The sequence below is a fragment of the Pipistrellus hanaki genome (genome assembly GCF_964339955.1).
Source record: "Pipistrellus hanaki genome assembly, chromosome: 1".
NCBI lineage: Eukaryota > Metazoa > Chordata > Mammalia > Chiroptera > Vespertilionidae > Pipistrellus > Pipistrellus hanaki.
In genome coordinates this window covers 205,389,322-205,405,665 of record NC_140503.1, presented here as the reverse complement: position 1 = coordinate 205,405,665, position 16,344 = coordinate 205,389,322, and the positions used below count along the sequence as shown (strand labels likewise).

The window sequence follows — 16,344 nt, the reverse complement described above, 5'->3', positions numbered from 1 at the left end:
ACTAGCTGATGGACCAGATAATAAAAAAAAAAACATAACAGCTTAAAGACAGAAAATAACAAAATGACAAATTAAAGAGGCAGGGATTATAAAACATGGTTAAAATTAAAACTATTCTTTAAAAAACAATATTCCTAAATGTTCATTTCAATTTGAACCTTTCCTTAAACACTGGGAGGAGAAAGGTTAAAACTGTACATTAGTACAGATCATGATTTTTTAAATAAATATAAAAATAAACAATTTATAAATAAAAAGGCAACATGTAAAAGGCATTATGTAAAAGTCACATGTTAGGAAAAAGAAGCAAAATTCTTAATTCTTTTATGTTTATTTACCTTAAAATCATGACATAAAATCTATGATATTATCTCAAACATCATCCAGTATTGTATAACTCCAATGCATTTCCAAAGGAACTCTCTCTGACATTACTCACCAGGATGGAATTCAGTAAGCCAATTGGCTCTGAAGGCCATCTAAAAGATACCCTGCATCTACATATGTATTTTTCCTCATTAAAAAAACCATTTTCCCTGATTAACACATCCCATGCCATAAACACTTCGAATTTCAACAGTCTTCATGAAAAGGCTTTTCTTCATTCATTCAGTATGCATTTATTCAGACACTGTTCTAAGTGATGAGGTCCTTAGCTCTCACAGAGCTTAGATTTTAGTGGGGAAAGACAGACAAGAAACAAACAAGAAACAGTATCAGATGGCAATGACACTACGCAGGTAACACAGTCAGAATGTCCTGACAGAAGGGGACTAGATGGCTCCTTTAGATTGAGTGGGTGAAGAAGGCAACTCTGAAGAGAAGACATTTAAAATGAGATCCAAATGACCAAATGGAGCCAGCCAAGCAATGACCAGAAGAAAAAGCCTTTCAAACAGAGCAAACCCTAAGGTGCAAATTAACTTGGAGTGTGTTAGAAGTAGACATACAATGGGCCTTATGCACACAGTGGGTAAGGGAACATGTACTACAGTAGTGGTCAGGTTTGAGACCACCTAGTGCTCCTGGATAAGGAGCTTGGATTTCATTCTAAGCATGATGAGAAAGCACTAGAGGATTTTAAGCTGCAGAGTTGTATATTACAATTTCCCACTAGGGAACTAGATTGCAGAAGAGCAAAGCTAGGAGCGGGAAGACCAATAACAGGCTGACTACAGCAGCAGCTCCCATGAGAGGCAGTGGTGGTATGTGAGGCCATGGCCAGGGTCCACCAGTAATAAGCCCCTAAGTGGACATTAACTGAAAATCCGAGACTCTTCAGTGTAGGCTCTGATCAAATGAGAGTGCCCCGGTGCTAGGAGCGCAAGATTTTCAAGGCCAGGACACCAAATATTAGGCCTGGTGGCCTTGGCTCTCTGAATGACATAAGTTACCTCAGGCGGTAATATTATTTTTCTGGGTGCTCATGTGACTGCATCTGTAGCCCGTGAGACAACTCATTCCACATGGGGCTATAGTCATCATCAAACTTCAATGAACTTCCCATAAAATATACGGAATAAATAAATGACTTACCCTCATTCTCATTTTGAAACTTACCTACCAAAAATTTATTTTTATCTCACTAGGGAAAAGTAGGAGCTTCAGTGAAGATTTGGACAAAACTGATTTATTCATCTCAACTACCAAACAGAGCAAAAAACAGTCAAGATTTTTAGAAAACCTGAATATGGCAGGGGGGAAAAAAAAAGATCAAAATTAAGACCTGGGTTAGCAAGTCCAATCACTCCTTAAGCAGTCTCTCCAGCTCAACTTTTGTGCAAATTCACAATGACTAGTGGCACACACATAGCTGGCACTGGAGAATGTTTGCTGAATGAATTGCCTATCCAACACACAATCTGAGAACTATCAACCTGAAAACAAAAACAAGGAATAAGATGGTAACAAAGAAATTCTCTAGGAACCATTTCCTCCAGGCCACTTTTATAAAACTTCTATTTCAGCTCTACTAATTTATAATTTGTGATTATTCAAATTGAAGCTATAGTTAATGCTTTTATTTATTTTTTTATGGGCTAACTCATTTCATTTTTTTATTGTTTAAAATATTACAAATAGTAGTACATGCCTCCTTTTTCTCGCATTGACCTCCCGGCCACTTCTACCCTCCAGCACATGCCCTACCAGCCCCCATGTCTGTGTCCATTGGTTATGCTTATATGCATGCATACCAGTCCTTCAGTTGATCTCTTAATCCCCCCAACCCTCCCCTGACTTCCGAATGTAGTTTGACAGTCTGTTCGATGCTTCTTTGTTTCTATATCTATTTTTATTCATTAGTTTATGATGTTTTTATATTCCACAAATGAGTGAGATCATGTGATATTTATCTTCCTCTGACTGGCTTATTTCACTTAGTACAGTAGTACACAAACTCATTAGTCAACAGAGCCAAATACCAACAGTACAACGATTGAAACTTCTTTTGAGAGCCAAATTTTTTAAATTAAACTTCTTCTAATGCCACTTCTTCAAAATAGACTCGCCCAGGCCATGGTGTTTTGTGGAAGAGCCACACTCAGGGGGCCAAAGAGCCGCATGTGGCTCGCAAGCTGCAGTTTGCCAACCACACGCTTAGCATAATGCACTCCAGCTCTATGCATGCTATTGCAAATGGTAAGAATTCCTTTTTTTACAGCAGCTTATTATTCCATTGTGTAGATGTACCAGTTTTCTAATCCACTCATCTGCTGGTGGGCACCTAGGCTATTTCTAAATCTCGGCTATTATAAATTGTGCTGCTAAGAACATAGGGCTGCATATATCCTTTCTGATTGGTGTTTCTAGTTTCTTGGAATATATTCCTATAAGTGGGATCACTGGGTCAAATGGCAGTTCCATTTTTAATTTTTTGAGGAAACGCCATACTTTTTCACAATGGCTGCACCAGTCTGCATTCCCACCAGCAGTGAAGTTCCTTTTTCTCCGCATCCTAGCCAGCACTTGTCTTTGTTGATTTTTTGATGATAGCCATTCCGACAGGTGTGAGATGGTACCTCACTGTTGTTTTGATTTGCATCTCTAGGATGATTAGTGACTTCGAGCATGTTTTCATATGTCTCTTGGCCTCTGTATGTCCTCTTTCAAAAAGTGTCTATTTAGGTCCTTTGCCCATTTTTTATTGGATTATCTTCCTTTTGTTAAGTTGTATGAGTTCCCAGTAAATGTTCGAGATCAAACACTTATCAGAGATAACATTGGCAAATATGTTCTCCCATGCAGTGGGCTTTCTTGTTTTGTTGATGGTTTCTTATGCTGTGCAGAAGCTTTTTATTTTGATGTAGTCCCATTTGTTTATTTTCTCCTTAGTTTCCATGCCCTAGGAGCTGTATCGGTAAAGATACTGCTACGACAAATGTCTGCTATTTTGCTGCCTATGGCCTCTTCTAAGATTTTTATGGTTTCCCGTCTTACATTTAAGTCCTTTATCCATTTTGAGTTTATTTTCGTGTATGGTGTAAGTTGGTGCTTTAGTGTCATTTTTTTGCATGTATCTGTCCAATTTTCCCAACACCATATATTGAAGAAACTATCTTGACTCCATTTTATGCTCTTGCCTCCTTGGTCAAATATTAATTGAGCATAATGGCTTATGTCAATTTCTGGGTTCTCTGTTCTGTTTCATTGGTCTATATGTCTGTTCTTGTGCCAGTACCAGGCAGTTTTGGAAATAGTGGCTTTGTAATATAGCTTAATATCTGGTATTGTGATCCCTCCAACTTTGTTCTTTTTTCTCAAGATTGCTGCAGCTATTTGGGGTCTTTTTTATTCCAGATGAATTTTTGCAGAGTTTGTTCTAAGTCTTTGAAGTATGCTGCTGGTATTTTAATGGGGATTGCATTGAGTTTATAGATTGTTTTGGGTAGTATGGACATTTTAATGATCTTGATTCTACCAATCCAAGAACATGGTATATTATTCCATTTGTTTATGTGTTCCTATATCTTTTTTTTCAGCATCCTGTAATTTTCTGAGTATAGATCCTTTACTTCCTTTGTTTAAATTTATTCCTAGGTATCTTAATTTTTTTGTTGTAATGGTAAATGGGATTGTTTTTTTAGTTTCTCTTTCTGTAAGTTCATTATTGGTGTATAAAAAAGTCATAGACTTTTGGATGTTAATTTTGTATCCTGCTACATTGCCAAATTCATTTATTAAGTCTATTAGTTTTTTGATGGAGTCTTTATGGTTTTCTATGTACAATATTATGTCATCTGAGAATAATGACAATTTTATTTTTTCTTTTCCAATTTGGATGCTTTTCAATATGTCAACATAGTTAATGCTTTTAAAAGACTACTATGATTAAGAATAATAATATTATTGAGCACTAACATTGGATAAGACCACATGCTAAGTGTTTTTCATGTAATATCTCGTTTAATCTTTAAACCAACTTTATCAGACAGAAACTTATTACCCTTATTTCCAGAAGAGGAAATGGAGGCTTAGAAATATAAAGTAGCTTCTCTGATTGTCACAGTGCTGTAAAGGGAAGAAATTGGGCTTGAAAACAAATCTGTCAAAATCAAATTCCTGTGATCTTAACTACACTCAATACTTCATTTAAAGTCTTAATTAGTATAAAGAACATTAATCTCTTAAAGCTTTTCAGAATATAGAATGAAATAAAGTCCGTAAATTTGCTTTAAACATTATATACTTTTAAGTATCATACACTGGAATAACTTACTAATTACCAATTCTGTCTATGTCATTAAAGCAAGTCCCTTCCTCTTCTGGCTACTTTATTAACCTACTCTAGTTACTCTTTATATTTAAACATAATAAAACACAAAATTTTTTACAAAAATAAACCCATAATTCACCCTTACCTAAGACCATCTTCTATCCTCAGCCCAAATTTCTGAGTGTATTATATTTTAATAAAAAGTAAATGATTTCATATATTTCTAATCATAAGGTCTTATAATGGAACAAATTCACACATGCCTATGAATGCACACGCACTCATAAACACACACTTTGTGAGGAAATTTTCTGTGCTTCTACTGAACTTTGGCTAAAAGATGGCTATTGCTGCCAATATATTCAGGGCCTACGCCTATTTCTCTTCAACATATGCTTTCTAGTGAATTTGCAAAGAATAGGAAACAATGATGAATTTTAAATTGCACATTTAGGCAGAAGATGACTTGTGTAGATAATTGGAATAATATAATTTCAGCTGTCTTCCCATCATGTTTCTTTCTCTTTGCCTTTAACCAGTAGGTGAAGTCTTTGCTTTTAATATAATTTTATATCCAAAAAAGAAAATGAATGCATATTACTATACAAATACAACATCAATTTAGAAACACAAATTATAAACTCTTTCATTACATGATCATATGAAATAATATTCAGGAAAATGTTTATCTATAATCTCTTCATTTTACATATAGTATATCATTCTGTGTGACTGCATACTCTATTATATGATCTCATTCTGAAGGAGTATTATAAATACACGAAAGTGGTTAGAGCTAAGCCAAGAGTGAAAAAATTCTTTTGATTTTTATGCTATGAAATCTCAAACATAACACTGATCATTTTTTGCATAAATTTATATAACTCGGAATGGCACAACCAAGCACAGTTCAATAGCCTATCTAGTCTGACATCCTGCCTCTGACAGCGACCAACGCCGGATGCCTCACACATAAACACATAATGTATATAATTATGTACCACTACGCCATTACTCCAGATGGTGGTTAGATGATATCCTGAAAGAAATGAAAACAAATCGGAACCCCTATCCTCCTTCCCTACTCTACAATTTCCCAAAAGTTAATGGGAAACCTCAAATAAAGCACACATTTAACCATAAAATAAGCCAATTCTTTGGTAACATAATGACCAAGAAATTATCTCCTAAAATAAAAAGTCCACCTTAGAAATAGAATCTTAGCTCACCAAACTCATGATTTGTAAAGGGGGATTTCAATGAATTGAAAAGTATTTAATTCAGTCAATTATAATTATATACAAAATAGATGAGCAAAGTTTTAAAGTATTTAATTCAGTCAATTATAATTATATACAAAATAGATGAGAATATTTTACTAATCTTTAAAAAAAAAAAAAAACTGTATCTTTTATCCAACCTATACATCTTGTGATATGTAATTCTGTTTCCTAAAAACAATATAATATTTGTATTTTTAACTCTTCAGAGAAATGATATTCACACCTGTTTTATAACGGTTTTAAAATAAGGCTTGGATTTATTACATGTTCATCTAAGTGTGCAAAACCACATAATGAAGAAATCTTGGTTTAGTCTTTCAGGAAGTACTATTTCCTAACCAATTGCAGACAAAAAAAAATGCACTCTACTATTAAAGACTTTTGGCAAAGATAATTCTCTTCCTAAGTATACTTGGATATTGATTTAACAATGCTTGTAGACAGGAAACAGTTTCTGACCTAAATCTTTCATGGTATAATTTTTATTCATTTTCTCTTTTTCTGTCCTCAAATAAGTTGTAAAAGATTAGGTCATATCATAATATTCTATATAATTGAAACTCCTTTGTAGGGACTCTTCCAAGTAACTGCACTGGAGGACGATGAACCAATTAAGTCTTGTTCTACATTGTCTTACCATCTTTACCTGCTGTACATCGTAACCCAAAAGACGAATCTCAAAAATTATTTACCCATCATTTTTACCAAGCACTACTATTTCCCCATTATAACACACTTTTTCCAAAAAAAAATTTATTTATATTGCAGAGCCTGAAAAATTCAGAAAGGAACTTTATGGGAGCAAAAAACAATACACACAAAATTCCACACAGACACTGCTCCCTTCCCTAGAATAGGGGATCATTTAATGAAATGTATCTCCCAAAATCTCTGGGGCAGAGTGAAGCTGCAGAGCAATATCATAAAATCTGCAGCTGTGTTGCTGTTCTTAATAGGCCGCGCTGTTTCCTTAGACCTCAGGAAGCCAAAACACACAGGCAGAGCAGAACTTACCTTAACAGGAATTGGCCAAAGCAGCACAGCAGTTAAGATAGATCAGCATCAAAACTGCTATTGAAAAGACTGTACACATCTTTAGGAATTTTCTCTTTAAGCAATTTGCTTACTCCAGGAAAGCTGTATCTACTTGTGTTTCCAAACATTTTTAGAAATAAAAACAATAGGATAGGCAAATAAACTTTATTATATATTTATAAGCATTATTAACTTACTTTTATTGCCCACCAAGGCAATCAGTGGCTGAGTTTCCGACTCCTCGCTCACTTTCTTCACCACAGTATACCAGTCTTCCAGATTCTCGAAGCTTTGATAATTTGTAATGTCATATACCAAGAGGACTCCCTGTCACAAGAGTTACAGAATATTTGTAATACACTACTTGAAAATAATATTAATATTAAATACTCTAAGTAATGCTTCAGATATACCTAGAATCGTGTAAAAATACAAACGTGGACTATGCTATATATAAACTTACTTTGATTTAGCTATTAGCAGACAAATAATACTGAATCTTTTCATTCAAGATAAACCCAAGCCAAGTAAAGCAAGCTAAATAATAATTTTATCAAGTTCTAAGTGGTTTCCTAATAAGATATCTGGGATATGCTTGGTAAGTTACAATCAATGTAAGAAAATATGTCACAGAAAAAGCCGCAAGGTCTACAATCCTGTCTGTTACTTTCATGAGGTCAAATATTTAAACCTTTCAATAAAAAAAACCATCTGCTGCTGCTCTTTTTAAATATTTTTTTTTAAAAAGAAAGTCCATGACATCCCTTGATAGTCCATTTCAGTGTTTTAACACAATTTTCTTTAAATGAAATAAATTGATTTCCTCTTTTGGTCCTCTGTGCATTTGGAGAACAACATGTGAGTATCCTCCTTGTAATAACCCTTCATGTACTTAAAGATAGTTAAGAAACGCCTTTACTGTCTCCTTTCCAGAATAAACAAACTCAATTCCTAAACTTGCCTCAAAGGACCTATTTTCTATCCCTTTAATCACAGTTGTTGGTTCTTCCCAGGACACTCTCCATACAATTTTTTGACATCCTCTTTAAAATGAGCAATGTAAAACTAGATATGATTCTGTAGTAAGAGCATGGACAAAGCCAAATATAACAGAGGGATTGCTTCCTGCCTCTTATGTATCATATTCCTTTTAATATATCCCATTATTTTGTGGGGGAAGGAGAAGTATGTACACACAAAAATAACAGTGCCAGATTCTTGATTCTCATCCAGTTTGTGGTCAAACACTTAATACAAAGTTCTGCATACAATATAAGTCTGGACCCTAATAGCATTTATGTCTCCTTCTTCTCAGTTTATAATCCTAAATATTGACTACTTTTTGCACCTATAATGTCCTAGACAACTCTAGATCTTTTCATTAATCATCAGAACAAGCATGCAAAGCTGGTTTATTATTCTCATTTTACTAATAAACAGAGGTTAAAATAACCAAGGTCACACAGCTAGTTAAGTAATTGAGCCAGAATTTGAATCAAAGACTGAATAAATATAAAGTTTGCTCATTCATTCCACAAACATTTTGTCTGCCAACTATATGCCTAGCACTGTGCTGGATGCTAGGGATATAAATTCCAAACCTCCAGGAACCCACAGTCTTGCACCAAAACCAAGCACATACTAGTAAACAGACAAGTATACCAACACAGGAATCATGGCCTGTGATATCTTGGTAAATATTAATAGATTGGTTCAGGGGATGGTACAGGTGGGTGTCAGAAGAGTGTTGTTTGTAGAATTTGCCAATTTCTATGGTGTAAATATTGCTGTGTGGCCATTTTCAAGTTATCAAAGTCACTTCACTGATCACAGAGCATGACAGGACATCACTATATAGCACCTCCACCACGCAGGGACACTAAACATAAATAATCTCCAAAACATAGATAATAAAAATATATAGCAAAATAGCCCTAGCTGGTTTGGCTCGGTAGATAGAGCGTCGGCCTGCAGACTGAAAGGTCCCAGGTTCAATTCCAATCAACAGCACATGATTGGGTTGCAGGATTGGTCCCCAGTAGGTGGCGTGCAGGAGGCAGCAAATCAATGATTATTTCTCATCATCGCTGTTTTTCTCTCTCTCTCTCTCTCTCTCTCTCTCTCTCTCTCTCTCTCTCTCTCACTCTTCCTTCTTCTCTGAAATCAATAAAAATATATTTTAATATATATATATAATATATATAGCAAAATAATTGGTAAGTGTGCATTTTGAGCATATATTTGTTTTTATATAATTTGTAAGTTTATTTATAATTTTTAACCATAAATGTATTCAACTGGTTCACAAAAACTCCTGAATTTAACAATAATTCTCCCAAACTGATTCTAGCATACTGCTGTTATGGTCTTCCAGTATCATGCTCTTTTATTATACTACACTGGCCTCCAAGTCACTTATTCTCTCTGAATCTTGGGTTATTTGCCTCTGAAATTAAATAATTGAGTTAAAATCCCTTCCAGTATAAATATTATATAATTATTATGCAATATCAATCACCCTCTGAAATTAAATAATTGAGTTAAATAAAATCCCTTCCAATTTAAATATTCTATAATTATAATGCAATATCAATCACCCTTATACTTAACTAAATACCAACATAGATGAAGTATAATAGTAGTGGATTATAGCTGAAAAAGCTATAAGACACAAACTTCAACTAAGAAAGAATTGTTTAAGACACTCAGAAAAAAGGAGAGGAAAAACTCAAAGACATAGAGGAATTTGATGTCTCTGGCACCTATAGCTTCAGTTAACATTAAATTCAGACCAACTCCTGGCCATGTTAACACAAAACCTCACAATAAAGGCCTATTAGACTGAGTTCTTATTACTCAATACAGCATGTCTAGCTTTCAACAAAAAATTAGAACACTAAAAGGCAGTTTGAAAAGAAAAAGCAATCATTGGGATCAAACTCAGATAAAATAGAGTTGGAATTATCAGACCAAGAATTTATTACCGTATTTTCCGGCGTATAAGACGACCCCCTAATTTTACAGTTAAAACATAGGTTTAGGCCTATATTCGCTGTATAAGACTAACCCCCACTTCAAAGAAAAGACTGACTTTGCCGTCAAGATCTGCAGGTAATTTTTGTGCAATTTTGGACTTTTGCCCCCGATTTTCGGTTGACTTTTTTTCCGTTTCAAAAGTCGTCTTATACGCTGGAAAATACGGTTATTTTACTTTTTATTTTAAAAATATATTTGTATTGATTTCAGAGAGGAAGGTAGAGGGAGAGAGAAACATCAATGAGAGAGAATCATTGATCGAATGCCTCCTGCACACCCCCTACTGGTGATCGAGCCTGCAAACCAAGCATGTGCCCTTGACCGGAATAGAACCTAAGACCATTCAGTCCACATGCAAGCCAACACTCTACCCACTGAGCCAAACCAACTAGGGCGTCAGACCAAGGTTAAAATAACTATGATTAATATGTTAAAAATTCTAATAAAAGGGTAAGTAACATAAACAAAGAGATGTAAACTCTAAAGAATAAAAAAAGGAGCCCTGGTCGGGTGGGTCATCTGGTTGGAGCAAAGTCCTGTACAACAAAAGGTTCTGGTCTCAATTGCCAGTAGTTGGTGTGTGGGAGGCAGCTGGTCAATCTTTTGTTCTCACATTGATGTTTTTCTCTTTCCCTCTCCATTCCTCTCTCCCTCTCCATTCCTCTCTCGAAAAAAAAAAAAAAAAAAAAAAAAAACCATAATGTCCAGCCAGTGTGGTTAAGTGGTTAAGCATTGACCCAGAAACCAAGAAGTCACTAGTTCAATTTTCTGATCAGGGCATATGCCCAGGTTTCAGGCTCGATCCCCCAGTAGGGGGCATGCAAGGGGCAACTGATCCATGAAGTTTCTCTCTCACCAATGTACCTCTCTTTCTCTACCCTTTCCTTTCACTCTCTATAAAAATCAATGGAAAAAATATTCAGGTGAAAATTAACAAAAACAAAACCAAAAAAAACAAAAAGAGAAAATTCTGAAAGAAGCTGAGAGTGAGGGAGTAAACCTTATCTATAGAAAAACAAGGATAAGAATTACAGAGAATTTCTTATCAGAAATCATGTAAGTAAGAAAAGAAGGAAATACTTTAAGTGTTAAAAAGGTCTAGAATTCTATATGTAAAATTATCCTTCATAAGTGAGGGAGAAATAAAGACTTTCTCAAATAAACAAAAACTAAAGGAATTCACAAACAGTAGACCTGCCGTGCAATAAATGTTAAAAGAGGTTCTTCAGAGAGAAGGAAATGATATTATGAATAAGAAATTCAGTTCTCCATAAAGAAAGGTAAAGTACCAGAGAAGAAACAAGTGTTTATTGTTTAAACTAATCAGAGTAATAATAAATTGAGTGATTTTAGCATATTGACAAGCAAAATGATGACAGCAATGCCCTAAAGAATGGGAGATGGATTCAGATTATCTATACTAATAAAAGGGTAATATGCTTATTAGACCAGGTCAACCGGACATCTTCTGGACGTCCGACCTCTTTCCGGACAGTTAGGGGGTGACCAGACTGGCAGGAGGGCAATTAGGGGTGACCAGGCTGTCAAACAGAGGGCAGTTAGAGGTAATCAGGCTGGCAGATAGAGTGGTTAGGGGTGATCAGGCAGGCCGGCAGGCAAGCGGTTAGGGGGCAATCAAGCTGGCAGGGGAGCAGTTAGGAGGATGGCCAGGCCAGCAGGGGGACAGTTAGGGGGCGGCAGGGCTGGCAGGGGGGCAATTAGAGGGTGACCAGGTTGGGATCAGTTAGGGGGTGATCAAGCTGGCAAGCAGAAGCAGTTAAGGGTGATCAGGCAGGCAGGTAGAGTGGTTAGGGGTGATCAGGCAGGCAGGCAGGCAGGCAGGGGAGCAGTTAGGGGGCAAACAAGCTGGCAGGGAGGGCAGTTATGGGGTGACCAGGACTGCAGGAGAGCAGTTAGGGGTAATCAGGCAGGCAGGTAGAGTGGTTAGGGGAGATCATGCAGGCAGGTGAGCGGTTAGGAGCCAGTGGTCTCTGATTGCAAGAGGGATGTCTGACTGCCAGTTTAGGCCCCATTCCTGGGGTCCCAGATTGGAGAAGGTGCAGGTCTGGCTGAGGAACTCCTCCCACCCCCACGCCGAGTGCACTTATTTTGTGCACCGGGCCTCTAGTTCTTTTATAAGGTATCTTAACTAAATGTGAAACAATATAGTGTTATATGAAAGTACACTTAGATTAGTTAAAACTGTATATTGCAAACTCTAGAGAAAGATTTTTAAGTATAATTAACAGGCTAAGAAAGAAGATAACAAGAAAAGTTAAAAAAAAAAAAAAAAGATAAGGGAGGTGGGAGTGGCTAGGGAAAGGTCAATGGGGGAAAAAAGGAGACTCAGGTAACACTTTAAACCACATGTGTCAAACACAAGGCCCGCGGGCCAAATCCAGCCCGCCAGGCCTTGCAATGTGGCCCGCACCGCGCTGTCATCACTGCACTCCGCTGTCAGTTTATGACATTGTCAGTTTATGACTGTTCAGTAAACCATTCGGCCCGCGATTTAGGCTGGATTTTAGATTTTGGCCCCTTCTCTGATTGAGTTCGACACCCCTACTTTAAACAATAAAGAATTTAAATTTTTAAAAAATAGAACCAGAAAAGACCAAAAGCAAGGAATAGAAAACAAACATGTTATGATAGATATTAACCCAACTATATCAATAATCACTTCAAATGTGAATGATCTAAATATACCAATTAAAAAGACAGAGATTATCAGAGAATTTTAAAACCAAGATTCAACTTATATGTTGTCTACAGGAAACTCACTTTACATATAAAGATAGAGATTAAAAGTAAGGAAATACAGAAATACCATGTTAACGTTAATAAAAAGAAAGCTACAGTCACTGTATTAATTTCAGACAAATCAGACTTCAGAAAAAAAAATATTTAAAGTATAAAGGTTGGTATCATAATAAAGGGGTCAATTTTCCAAGAAGATATAATAATTTTTCATGTACATATACCTAATAACAGAGTATCAAAATACATGAGACCAAAGGGATAGAACTATAAGAAATTCCAAATCCTCAGATCCAGTAATATAAATGGAGACTTCAACACCCCTTTTTCATTAATTGATACATAAAGCAGAAAACAGTAAGTTGAACCAAATAGCACTAACAATCAGCATCATCTAATTGACATTTACAGAACAGTTTGTCCAACAACATTAGAATTTACACTCTTATCAAATTCACATGAGACACTCACTAAGATAGACTATACCAAGCATGTCAAACCCAAAGACAAACACTGTCCAAATAAACAAGGTTTAAGTTTATGTGGGCCACAAAAAAAAACACAAAGGCTTCAATTTTCACAGAAACATGGGTTTATTTTGATACAGACATGCTAAAAACAAAGGACTGAAATAAGTAATCATTAACATAAATAGAACATTTTAATAAAAATTATTTTTCTTTAACATTAACTTACTAGACACTGAATAACTGCACAAATTAATAAGAATAACACAAATAAACCTGTTTTTCTTGTTCTCCAAAAGTGAAATATTTCCTGTTGCGCACACCAAATAAGTCAGTGCAAGACTAATGATGTGGCTATCGGCTGTTAAAATATTCGTTGCTAGAAATGGTATGTCTGCACATAAGGCGTATAAGAGAAACGAATGCAACATGATTACAGTAATCAGTCATTAGCGAACATTATACTTCAATATTAATAATTATGTATAACAGAATGATATAAAAATTAAGTTACAAACTTTTTTATTAAAATGTTTCTTACATACCATTATATTTGGGCCAGAAAAATATTCGTTGTGGGCTGAGTTTGACATGCTTGGATTATACTGTGGGCCATAAAATATACCTTAGCAAATTTATAAGAATAGAAATTATACAAAACATGTTAGTAGACAGACTACAATGAAATTAAATTAGAAATCAGCAATTAGAAAGATAGCTGGAAAACTCAAAATATTTGGAGATTAAACAACATACTTCAAAATAACACATGGGTCAAAAAAAAAGTCTCAAGAGAAGTTAAAAATACCTAAAACTAATAAAATTACAACTTATCAAAACTTTTGAAATAGAGCAATAACAGTGCTGACAGAAAAGTATACAGCACTGAATATATATGTTAGAAAAGAAGTATCAATAGCCTGAGCTTCCACTTTAGAAACTAAGGAAGAAGAGCAACGTTAGCCTAATGTAGGGGTGTCGAACTCAATCAGCGAAGGGGCCAAAATCTAAAATCCAGCCTAAATCGCGGGCCGAATGGTTTACTGAACAGTCATAAACTGACAATGTCATAAACTGACAGCGGAGTGCAGTGATGACAGCGCGGTGCGGGCCACATTGCAAGGCCTGGCGGGCTGGATTTGGCCCGCGGGCCTTGTGTTTGACACATGTGGCAATGCAAGCAGAAAAACTAAATAATAAAAATTACCTAGAGATCAATAAAGCTGAAAAGAGGAAAACAATAAATAAAATGAACAAAATCAGAAGTTGGTAACTCTCTAGCCAACTTAACCAAAAAGGGAGGGATAGAGAAGAGGCAAATTAATAAGATCCCATAGACCTTAAAAGGATAATAAAGGACTATAAGCAACTCTATAACTAAAATTTGACAACTTAAATGAAATGGACCAATTCCTTGAAAGACACAAACTACCAAAATCATATAAGCAGACGCTGACTCCCAGGGCTCTGGCCACCAGCTTCGGCACACCAAAGCCAGACCTCTAAGTACTCCCCTCTGGGGGAGTTTATACCAGCACCACAGGGATCAATCCAGACCTCTTCTGATTCCTTCCAGAATTCTATCAGAATCTTCTCAGCTAAAAGAAGTTACAATACAACTCCCTCACAAATCCAACACATCTTGGTAACAACTAAAATCTGAAAAGAATCTACTGGGGATACTGGAAATAATTTTCTTGGTAATCTTGTAGATATCTAAACCAATCATCATGTGCCATGTCCCTGGTACCCTCTTTTACCACCCATCTACCCGCCACTCATCCTTTTCCTGTGTCATTATCCCCTTACGTCCCTGTGCTTCCTCTTCCCAATTTGCTCCTCTTCTTCCCAAATATTTCTGCCATGACTTTTGGAAATCAGATTTCAAGTTTAATAAATCCTGCTATATTTTCAAATTCTTCACAATAATTTCCTCCATTTTCTATATCTTAACATCTCTTTCTCCCCTACAATTCCCTCCTCTTTGTAAACCTCAAGACATTTAGTAAATATTATATAAAATTACTTCATATAGTATTTTGTTTTCATCTATTTTACTTATCACCATATCTAACAAGCATGATGAGTCAGTAAATCAAATGGATGCCATTTGCAAAGGAATAATTGGTAGGAATAATTGAAGAAACAAACACTGGTGGCAACACAACAGTCTTAGAAAGTATTTCACAGATTTATTTCTAAATTTTATAAGGCACACACACACAATTTAACCTTCTCTAAAATGAAAAGTTCCCTATTCTCAAAATGTAGGTGATTTTTCTCCTTGGTTTGTATGACAAATAATGTACTTTAGTGTTTAATCATATATAGAAATAAATCATATTGATTATACAATCATCTACCTTGAAATAAGTACAATCTGTAAGAAGAAAGAGGAAAGCAAGAGAGGTCTGCAAATAAAATTAGATATAAGTTGGCAAACATCTAACTAAAAATTTCATAATAAAAGATAGCAGAGGGGCTCAGGGAATCCCACTTCAGATGTGATCTCTCCTCAGTGGTCATACCGACACCAAATCCTTTTGTTGGTGGTTAACAGGCTGGCTCATCTGCGTGGGGCACTGGCACACAATAGTACTTATGTTTAACTCACAAACGACTATACTTCATTGAGCTAGCTTATCCTCAGTGCTCAGTAGAGCAGTGTTTGCAAACCACTTAGATTCCAGGACAGAAAGAGCTACCAAAATGAAACACGCAGTCCTTCTCTGAGGTTTGTTATTAGCCTCTGTTAGCCACAGGTTACAGGGCACTAAACACTACGCACTGTGTGTTTGCTCGTAACCACTGTGAAAAATAGCCTATAACATCTTTCTGAAGACTCCTAGGAAAAGTTAAGGCAATTCTAAATCTGGGAATTTAACTGGGATATACCTCAATTCTTAGAACAGTTCTTGTCAAAATATCTCACTAATTCTTTCTTGGGTGTCAATTCAATTTTGTTTCACACAACACTATTCAACAGACAATTACTAAAGTTTAATGCTACTGGAGTGGGGGAAGTGAAGAGGATAAAGTAATCAGTTTTATT

General features: G+C 35.7%; 1 protein-coding gene across 5 annotated transcripts in view; it reads right to left on the bottom strand.

The window, feature by feature from the left end:
* RAB28 (RAB28, member RAS oncogene family) overlaps window positions 1-16,344 on the bottom strand; it is a 64,041-nt gene that overhangs the window by 34,208 nt on the left and 13,489 nt on the right. For 4 of the 5 annotated variants that reach the window (XM_084895552.1, XM_084895551.1, XM_084895554.1 and 1 more), the window contains one exon: window positions 7,230-7,359. In XM_084895552.1, coding sequence (XP_084751678.1) covers window positions 7,230-7,359 — 130 coding nt within the window. Of the gene's footprint in view, window positions 1-5,492; window positions 5,754-7,229; window positions 7,360-16,344 lie in introns of those variants that run through there. The other variant, XM_084895553.1, reaches the window with a different exon arrangement.